Source organism: Loa loa, assembly GCF_000183805.2.
Source record: "Loa loa unplaced genomic scaffold supercont3.15, whole genome shotgun sequence".
Taxonomy (NCBI): Eukaryota; Metazoa; Nematoda; class Chromadorea; order Rhabditida; family Onchocercidae; genus Loa; species Loa loa.
In genome coordinates, this window is record NW_018108195.1 from 483,470 (window position 1) to 494,044 (window position 10,575).

The 10,575-nt window shown below is 35.6% G+C and overlaps 2 protein-coding genes across 2 annotated transcripts in view; one reads left to right on the forward strand and one right to left on the reverse strand.

The window, feature by feature from the left end:
* Positions 1-228: 228 nt before the first annotated feature.
* LOAG_09357 (TKL/STKR/TYPE1 protein kinase) lies at positions 229-5,777 on the reverse strand. The gene is made up of 12 exons (XM_003144885.2): positions 5,595-5,777; positions 5,178-5,346; positions 4,780-4,921; positions 4,394-4,554; positions 3,960-4,063; positions 3,657-3,736; positions 3,416-3,566; positions 2,535-2,702; positions 2,317-2,465; positions 1,687-1,813; positions 1,471-1,601; positions 229-1,255 (listed from the first exon to the last, which is right to left on the reverse strand). Exons 1-12 carry the CDS (start codon positions 5,707-5,709, stop codon positions 1,124-1,126), a joined length of 1,629 nt encoding a protein of 542 aa, XP_003144933.1. The 5' UTR covers positions 5,710-5,777; the 3' UTR covers positions 229-1,123.
* A 1,397-nt stretch (positions 5,778-7,174) lies between these two features.
* Positions 7,175-10,575, forward strand: part of LOAG_16732 (hypothetical protein) — a gene marked incomplete at both ends in the record, with an annotated part of 8,821 nt that continues 5,420 nt past the window's right edge. The window contains 10 exons of the mRNA XM_020449383.1: positions 7,175-7,276; positions 7,377-7,518; positions 7,973-8,111; positions 8,208-8,402; positions 8,699-8,810; positions 8,885-9,049; positions 9,275-9,381; positions 9,723-9,891; positions 9,958-10,127; positions 10,231-10,420. Of these exons, the coding sequence (XP_020307114.1) occupies positions 7,175-7,276; positions 7,377-7,518; positions 7,973-8,111; positions 8,208-8,402; positions 8,699-8,810; positions 8,885-9,049; positions 9,275-9,381; positions 9,723-9,891; positions 9,958-10,127; positions 10,231-10,420 (1,491 nt within the window). The remainder of the gene's footprint in view (positions 7,277-7,376; positions 7,519-7,972; positions 8,112-8,207; positions 8,403-8,698; positions 8,811-8,884; positions 9,050-9,274; positions 9,382-9,722; positions 9,892-9,957; positions 10,128-10,230; positions 10,421-10,575) is intronic.

Consider the following 10,575-nt stretch of genomic DNA (forward strand, 5'->3'; position numbering starts at 1 on the left):
AATTAAGCTAATGTGTGTCTGGGGCGTCAAACAACCTCCACTTTATAAAAAGCTAGGATCAATAATTCGGGCTAAGTTATTCACTTAACTCATTGGACAAACAGCGCCCGTTCATCCATTCACTCAGCTGCATTCAATACTCTTCAATATCTCATCCAAGAAGAATATTTCTCCCATCAATCAACACACCTTTATCACAACTACTCCATGCTAATCACCAAAAAATGACTTTATTACCAAACATAAAAAATATTCCACGACACCTTTACTGTTTATTTTGAACTTTTAAGGACATAGAAGTAGAATAAAGAGTCACATATAAACTTCACAAGCGGATCAGTGACAAGCACGAAAAAGGAATCCCACAGTACAAGCATTCTGTGCGATGAAGGGATTCATGATCTGTGGTTCCCTTTTTTGCTCGATAAGAAGCACTCCAGCTGCTAACCTGAACAAGCATTGAACATGGTCAAACAGTACAATAGTTCGACTAAGAGATCCGTTTCACAAACAAAAAAAAATGTAAATCTACACAATATCATCACACAATACTAACATCTGAAAAGCAGATGTCTAAAGGCAAAAATTAAACAGTGCTAGCCAGTGATACTGTAACAACGCAAAGAAATAATACAGTGCAGCTTTCATCAACAGACAACATACCTAAGCGCACAACTAAGTGCACTCCAAGTTGTGCAAACAAAGCATTGCTGTTGCAGCTGAAGAAGGATTACACAAACTTTTTCCTTAACCATATTAGTTTCAACAAAACAAAGTAAAGTGCTGCATCTAAACTCCATAACGCATTATGTCAACATTTTTTGTTAACTGTATGCACTCCAAGAACTACAATTTCTCAGTTCAAACATCATTCCCTAAACAAACAAAAACAATTCCGCATCGACGACTGCATTGTTCCATAACAATTCCTTCAAATTCTTCTTTTTTCCGTATTGTGGAGAAAAAGAGAAAAGAAAAACCAAAGCACATATAGGTGCAAGAAGATAGTATGAATCCAAGACGTACACGCAAAGAATCCTCCTCTTATTGGCATCGGAATTTATTACAAGAAAAATTCACATAATAATTAACCATACATCCCGAAAATTTAGATGACATTTTGTCAACTACGAATTTTCCAACCTAAACTGTCAGCGTGACGATCTATTGCTTTACGAACATTCATTGCCGTAAGCCGACAGACTGGCGATCCCGTCCAGCATTCCTGCATCATCTGTAACACTCCTCCCATCACCTGAAATACTTCGGAATCATGACAATGCTGTAAAATCTCCATCACATATAATACCTCCCAAACTTCTGTAAACCTAATGTTTGATCACTTTGTAGCAGAAAAAAAAATTTTTTTCGATGTGAAGACTCATCAACCAGCAGCTGCAATTTAGGAGGAGAGATATATAACAGTAAATCCAAAAATTTTATAAACAAAGGGAAAATAGAACTACAAACCTTGTCACCTATCCAATGCTCTTGAATAGTGGGTCGTCGCTTCTGTACACAGACACACAATTTCATTTCCTCCATTGTTGGATCTCGGCCTACGCAGTCAAAGTACGGTAATTCAAACGGTCTTGCTTTTTCTGTAAAATTATTGGTTGCAAATAGACAAGTATATATATATAACTCAATGCAAGTGACTTCATGAGTATGGTTACATAGCCTTACCCTGGTTTTCGCATCTCCACATGATCTCCCAGATGATAAGACCCATCGTATACATATCAGCAGTTTTATAGGCTTCGAAATGACTTGTGGGGAAACAGTCTTCCAATATCTCTGGTGCTAGGTAACGCTATAATGACATTAACAAACTAATGATAAATGAAAAATATCTGTCGAATGACAGTGAAAAAAATTATGTATGATTCTTTTAGACAAGGAAGACACATCTTCGAAAAAATATGATAATTAAACGTAATTTTGAAGCAATAAGCATCACTCTGTTATCCTACCGAGATATTACTTGCTATTTATTATACTGTCATCCGATAACATTATGGAAATCGAGAAACACACAAAAAAATAACGGGAGAAACAAACACAAGGAATATTTTTATAAAGACTACTAAATATTTCAACCATTACTTTTAAAGAATTTGCCAAAAGTATCACTGAAAACTTACTTGACCTACAGTAAAAACGATAACAATCTTGATAATTATCTAAAACACAATGAAGACAGCGAACGAAAGGTATCTCATTTTCGAAGTTCAGGCCAAACTTTGTATAAAAAAACTGAAGAATATATTTGTTTCTGCCAGATAGGACTATGATCATACTTAAAGTGAAACTTACAACAGTGCCACACTTGCTATTGTCTGGAACATTTATTTCACCATTCATATATCGTACTGCCAAACCAAGATCAGCAATTACACAAGTCAGATCCGATTTCACTAAGATGTTTTTCGATTTTAGATCGCGATGGGCAATTGCCGGCTTCCCTATAATTACCAAGAAATACTTCTGTTAGAACTTCTGCATACTGTAATTATTACTTTCAAAAAACTTGCCGCGTGGACCAGGAATTTCGTTGTGCAAGAAAGACAAGCCAACTGCAATACTACGAATCATTTGCAGCATCACTGGTTCACTAACAGCATTTGCAGACAAATAGTCATAAAGAGAACCATGTTCGTGGTATTCAGTTATTAACCACAGCTGGGTACTCGTTCCAGTATCTGTAGATTACATGCCATTTAACTACTGATAAAGAAACAACTCAAACAATAGTCCTCGCAAGTTTCTTGATGATGGTGTGAATGCATGTCAATAATCATACAAAACCATTCTTTAAGAAACATTAAAATGTTAGCGAAGAAACTATTCCGTTTAGACAGATGTTGACCTAATACCAAATGATCTTGTTACTTCACTATAGCACCTAAAAATATGCCCCATCGAGATTCAGCAAGCCTAGAAGATACTTAACCAACATCATATATATTTAGATATTACTTCCCGGATATTATACTATGTTCTCACAACATTACGGAGAAAAACAGCATCTCCAGAAGCTATACACATCTGCTGAACAAAGTATCTCTAAAGCAATACAAAACATTGCTGGAGCTTCTTTAAGTTGGCCTGACGATTAGCAGGAACAATTCGGAAAAGACAAAAAAAAAGTGACTGAAATATTACTGCAATGTGCATTCAGAGATTTTTGGGTCTAGAAATTTTCTGGCTAAATCTCACTCCGATTCACTACAAGGTACTAGTTTATATAATGACTTCTGCATAATCGAGCTAAATAACATGATGCAGATTCTGCAACGGTTAGGCGTGTTGAATACTGATAGAACGTATAGCACATGTCAAACATTAACCAACATGAAAAACATAAATCATAAAGTGGGCAAGAAATATGACCAAAACCATAAGAATTCAATACCTTTATTATCAGACGCAATAAAGCGCAACAAATTCGGATGTCGGAGAAGATTTGTTTGGAAAACTTCGACTTCTCGATTCCATGATCTTTCATCACGTGAACTAAATATCTTCACAGCGACCTCGTCACCTTTCCAATAGCCTAACCAAACCTGTAACATCGGATCATCAAAGTGTATTAAGGTATAATAGAGTTGAAATGCTAAAGATGCTATTTTTGATCAAAATAACAAAAAAACCACTTCGCCAAAACGTCCTTGCCCAATTTCTTTTTGTAGTTCGATCTGACGAGCGATAGTACGTTGCGCAAGTAATGGAAACCCTGGAAATAATGATTGCAACAGTTTGTGTAACATTATCATAGCAGTAGTTTTTTAACCAATCACTGTACCTGTATTATTCGTTGAATTACTCAGGTTACCTAATAAACTGCTCTTCTTTACCACTTTCTTCATCGCCCTAATCAATGGTTTCATGTAGTTTTAATCGCGGCATCTCAGTTAAAGACTGATTCAATTAAATAAATAGCAAAGGAAGAGATTTACCTGATCCAGAGCCCGTGGTAGCAGAATCATCTAGATTATACAGTAAATCGCCCAAGTGTCCTAAAGCATCTGTTGAGCTCATTAGTAGTTTTTCCTCGCCAGTACTTGAAATAATATCATTACATTGGATGAAGCATAAATAACGACAAAGTGAAACAATTTTTATAATTTAATTATTAGTACTGAAGCTTATAAAATGTATGTAGAATTTCCAGAACAGACACTACAATGCATGCTCACAACAAACGATTCTAATTTCAACCGATGTACTAGAAAAAGTTGGTTAACAACTGATATCAACATTTCCTTTAATTGAGGAAACCTTGAAAAAGACAGAACTCAGCTGCAATGGCTGATCGAAACGCTCTATTGCTTCCTTTGATTAATACACTTCAATCTGAAAATATATCGTTGAACTAAAGATGATTGCTTACATTTCAGAGTGCCTCTCGCCAGAACCACGGTGTGTCCAGTAAAATATCCATCGTTTCAATGGTTTGTTTGTCCAGGCAAAAGCTAAGAATAAGGAAAACGCAAAAAAAACAATTCCTATCAAGAGGATAACCAGATTTCGAATTAATGGTATGTTGTTATCCTGAAACTACAAAAAACTTAAAAACTAGGAATGATCCATAAAAATACGATCCATATATTCGTCTCCATAAAAAAACAACTATTTTCATCCTTAAAAATTGTCAGAACTTTGATACTCCTGCAAAAACAAGCCACACAGTTTAAAATAGCTTTTCACGGTGCGCACTATTGCCTCAGTAATAGAAATGATGAAGAGTCTTGATAAATAGAGGAATATAAGTCTTACCGAATTGTAAGCATTTATAGGACTCAAATCCAGAGCTCCATTGCAAAACGAATAATTCTGGCAACACTGCATTACACTTCCATCGTTCATTGGCTGTTTCACTCGGCAGTGCAAATCAGGACTGGCATCTTTGTTCAGGCAACTGAAAGGGTTATTCACTTTACTATATCAGTTTCACTTTTTCTATCGGTGACTTCGTAATAATAATCTTCCTTATTGCTGCAAAACAAAAAGGAACACCATAAAGGTATGTGAAATAATGCTTAAACAGTGGAATACTTGAAGCATATTACTTTCATTCATTTTTTATTGAATGGCCATAGAAACCACTGGTCATAGGAGAATGTACAAAAAAGAAACCTCCTTATATAGATATCTGAAACCATACCACTACGAACCTTAAGATAACCGACCGATCAGACAGCAAACGTTTGTAGCATATCCCACTAGTGGACCGACAAAATCCGGTGTAATTACTTCCCAAAAAACGAGTTATTTCCTCACTGCAACCAGAATACGAGCAATTGCAAATCAATTCCTCAGATAAATTTATCGGTTCCTTCAAATCTATAATTTAAACATGAAAAAAAGGAATCACAACAGCAAATCATACAGACTTACCATAACATGATGGTTGTGAAATAGACTCATCTTAAATGCACATACCTATGCTTTTAAGTAAAACCTATCATCAATCGCACCGCGTAAGTGCACCATACCTAAGCCGGCAAAAAAATTCTTCATATGTTTTACAGGAACCAAAAAATATTATTTGCAGTACAATTCGAAACAAAATTAAAAATGATAAGACTAACTTGCTTGAAATCGTTCCATAAACTTCAGGATAATATATCCAGGGTCGTTGTTATCTTTGACAGCCGTCGTAACAGTTACAGAAAATATGAAAATGAAGAATGCTAATGTCTGCATTATTTCCTCTTGAATTACTGCTTAATCAACCATATCGAGAGATAGTTTGCAATTGTAATTCACATTCTATCCATTCATAAAACAAGAGTAGTTTGGTAGTGTATTTTTTGACCAATCTGAGTATGTCGGAGAGCACAAGCAGACTTATATCGAATATGTGAATGGAGGAATTGACTAATTCATTGATTAATTCTTCACTGATTAGCTTCTTCACTGACTAACTCTTCATATGATTAATTCTTCATTTAGTTGTACCAATGCTGCCACTCCACTAACACTTTTAAAAAATTCAAAAAAAAATCAAAAGATTAAGTTCAAAATTAATTACCAGCCAACGCCTCTAATATTTACTTCGGACAATATGAACATGTACAAAGCCTTAACAATGGAATTCGTACAGCTTAGCTTAGTACAGTTTAATTGGTGGAGTTTGAGATATTAATTTTAAACTGGAATACAGTTTAAAACACCTACAATGGAATTAATAACTCAGTTTTCTTCCTTCCCTCTGGTTGCATTGTAAACGATAGCATAAGCTGAGCAAGCAGTAAGTGTGGAAGAATGATAATTAAATTTGAGTGGAGCTTTTTTTAAATTGAAAACATTAAATATATTGAAATATTTGAAACATATTAAAATGCGTTCAAATTAATCAGTTCAACTTAGGACTTTTCTTCCATAATTCATAGCCACTGAAACATTCCAATCCTTGCCATCTTGCACTGACCATTGGAAATAGCCTGTCCATTTACCCCTAAGCTTGCTTCTTCTTGTCATACATTTACTTCTGACGTTTGATAAATTTTGCTAGTTAACGCTCTTTTAGGGACAGCTCTTTTATTGAAACCTTAAAAAACTTGTATTGAGAAGGACTGACAGTTAAAGGGTAGTGAAATAGCATTAGTATTTTTCATCCTTGGGAAAAATGAATGCATAAGAGTGAATTCCGACAGCTCTGAATTAAACCTGGATAAGTTCGAATTTAGATGTGATGGACGTAAACTTAAGAACGATCAGACAATTTCTATTCTTTATCCTTTGACAAGATGATGACTGAATCCTGAAGAAACAGAATAGGCTTCATAATTTTTTATTAATGCCTGTATTGCAATACAGCAAAATGAAATACATACATAAACACACCCATACAGACACATACACATACATATATACATACATACATGCATACACATACATACATACATACATACACATACACATACACATACACATACACACACACACACACACACACACACACCCACACATACATACACATACAATAGAGATACAGAAGGCGTTCACATAGTTTATAAGGTTCGTACACACATTGCAAATGCAGAATGTCGAGAGACTGTGAGAGTGAGCAGTGACGGGAGGTGTGTTTATATTTGGGTTAATTGAGTGCAGACTTAGTGATTACAGAGCGGTAATGTTATGTGGAGCTAACTATATCAGATGATCGATGTCGTCGACAGCAACAGACGAAGACATTGTGGACAGATGGATTGAGATTGACGATTCCATCAATGTCCCAGAGCAAACCCTCGATGAAATTCTTACTGATGTAAGCATTAAATTAATGCTTCATCCTCTTTTCAAAAAATTGGTTCGCATAAACCAGAAAGTACAGTCTGTAACTGATATTCTGCGCATTATTTTTACAGAAGATCCTGGATTTGGATGAGGAGATTCTGAGTGGACTTGATGATGAGGAGTCGCTGCTCACATCACCGCGACAGTCGACTTCTACTATATCATCTGTTTTTTCTTACACATTGGATTCGCCTCTTCATATCAGAGAATTAGGTAACTCTCCTTTGTCCCATCAGAAAAGAAAAACTGAAATCGATAATTCGGCAGAAAAGATGACGTCTAAAACACAAGTCACCAGTCTGTTTCTTGTGACTCGTTAGGTCGGGATCACTACACTGGCGATCACACACCTGATAGAGACCAGTGACTTTATTTTCTGTTTAAACTACTTCCTGGTTGGGTTGTAACTCGTCCCTACTGTTGATTTTAACTAGCACATGCAATACTGCATTTTTGACGTGTCATCAGAAGTACCATCACGTTCGTATATATCTTACTCTTTTATATGTGGTGACACATTATGTCAGATGTAAAAGACCTTAATTTTAGATCTTATCTAAAATTATTGGGTGTCCGTTATTAGAGAACATGGAAGAATTCTCTTTCGTAATGTTGATGTTGTTGTCAGTAAGATTTTAAATCTTAAACCATAACCAAATTGTTTCAGAATCCATTACATATCAATTGAAAATGCAGAATGATCGTAATTTTGGAGGTCACGCTAGAGCCCTGGCTGTTTCTAATGTTAACATTGCTGTTGGGACGAGTCGTGGGCTAGTGCTGATCTTTGACTGTGAAAATCAAAGGTTTTTGCAGCGTTTTCTTATCTAAACCGTCTGTTTTTGATGGAAATGTTCATAGCAGGAGTTTGTCTTCGGAGACATGCTAATTTGGACTTGTAGATTTGTCCATTCGATAACAGCAGACGGTTGCCCAGTATCATGTCTCGACTTCAACAAAACTAGTACACTATTGGCCATTGGTTACTGTTCCGGTCTAATACGTACATTCAGTGTTGCTACAGGTAAGGTGATCGACGACGTCAGTGATGTAGTTCAGCCCGGCCAGGGTGTACTACAAGTTCTTTTTTGCGCAAGGTACAATTTCCATCTATTTTTGTTGTTCTTTTTTTTCTTAAATGCGTCTTACATATCAACCCTATTGCTTGAAGATTATGAGCAGAACGGCGTAATGATTTACCAGTCAGTTGGGACTTTCTTTTTTTTTGGTGGCAAGGGCTGTAGATGGATTGAAGGTGTGGTTTATGACTACACGTTATAAATAGCGGGTGATTAATTGGATCAAGGAATAACTGGATCAACGATTAATTTTGCTGTGCCATATATCTTTTACTTTCCTACCCGTATCTTCTCCAATGAGTTAACTTTTTCAGTGACAGGAGACTTGCGTGCCTAGACAGTGGAGGTTCGGTTTATGAAATGATATTACCAACAACAGTTCGATCACGAAAAACTCGCTGTGTTTTCTCAGGCTGTCATGGCGAGGTCGCTATTTAAAGAAAATTCATTCAGTTATTTTCTTTGATTTTGAAAGTGTGGTTCTGAAAGTGTGATTCCAGGTGGTATATCTGAAAATGTTGGACAACGACGGTATCTTAGCTCTCTTATCACTCAAGAAATTGTTTCTAGTAAGCCTGAAGAAGATGTGTTTGATATACGCTACTTCATTCAGTGGACCAGCCAATCGCCCACCTTTAATTGATTGTCAGACAATAAATATCAAGGTTAGTTGATTCTATCATTTATCTCCAATTCATTTATTTCATTCATTTCTCAGTTATATTACCAATAGGTACTTGCGATTGTTTTAAATATTCTTAACATATTATACTAATTCAATATGACATGTATCCCAGTTGTGGAGGTTAGATCATGTGGCAAAAAAACGTTCCAAAGAAAAGTTAAAACATCTTGTGCTTTCAAGCGTACCTTATTTTGACATCTTGCAGGAAAAATCACAAAAGAAGACCACTGCTTTCTGTGTGGGGCGTGGTTCGACAGTTGAATTCTGTTATTTAACCTATGAATTTTCAAATTTGCGAGTCATACGTTATCGGTAAGTCCCTGCTATTTTTTTTTTTTTTTGAGTGTCTTGAGTAATTTTTTTTGCATTCGTGAAGAATTTGCGAGATCGTGCACAAAATTTGTGCTTTTGATTTTATTTCTTTTGCTATATCTTTGTGTATCTGATTTTAAAAATGTGCTTCTCTTTCTAAGAATGTATGTTGAACACCGTCATTTATGGAGTGGCTATGTGGTTGGTATCTTTAGTTGAATGTATTCGTTCGTTTGAGCTGAGAACCATCCGGGTTCTACTTTGGAAGCCACTTTTCTCAGTAGGTGTAATTTCTCCCACTTTGCTTATTTTCTGATCTTCATTTTCATTTTTCCTTCTAGAGTATTATCGTTGGATTTCGAAATGATAAATCTAAAATGGGTAGAACCGTATTACTTGATTGTCGTGGATGCTAGTGAAATGATTCATTTGATCGACACTGTGCAGGGAGATACTGCAGTAGCAAATATTCACGATATGCAACTTGCATATGCTACCGCTGATTTCAAGGTATGTTGGATGAATAAAGCAAGGTCAGAAAATTAGACGAAGAATGACGCTGAATTTTTGTTGCAGGGCTTGTTTACTGGCGGTAATGTAAGTGCTGCCTTGGATTACCTAGCTGACTGCGTATGTTACCAGTGCATTTGCCGTGTTGATAGTTTGGTATTTCTTCTTGGCCAGTCTTCTATTTATATTATCTCAGTAAGCGATCAAATAACGCAGCTGGATAGCTTGATTGACCGGTTATTTTTATTACTATGAAATTATTATGATATTGAAATCTGATAAACATCGACTTAGTCACAGTTTTCAATTCTCTCGGAGTATGGAAGAGCGCAGTTTCAGAGGACAGATGGTATCAGCGATTCTCTTTGCTCTTGACATCGTTATGGGCAGAGTCACCAATAAAACAAAAGGACTGAATTTGAGACATGTCGTTTATTCACGAATTCCTAGTCTTATTCAGGCGTTGCTAGCTTTGACTATATCTGGTCTAGCGAATGGAAAAGTAACACAACTTGTTGAACATTATAAAGTAAGTAGAAGTTGTGCTGTTATAAATGGAAAAGCGAGAACTAGTATTCAGTGAAGATTGTATCGTATATATATATATATATATATATATATATATATATATATATATATATATATATATATATATATATATATATATATATAGTAGTAGTAGTA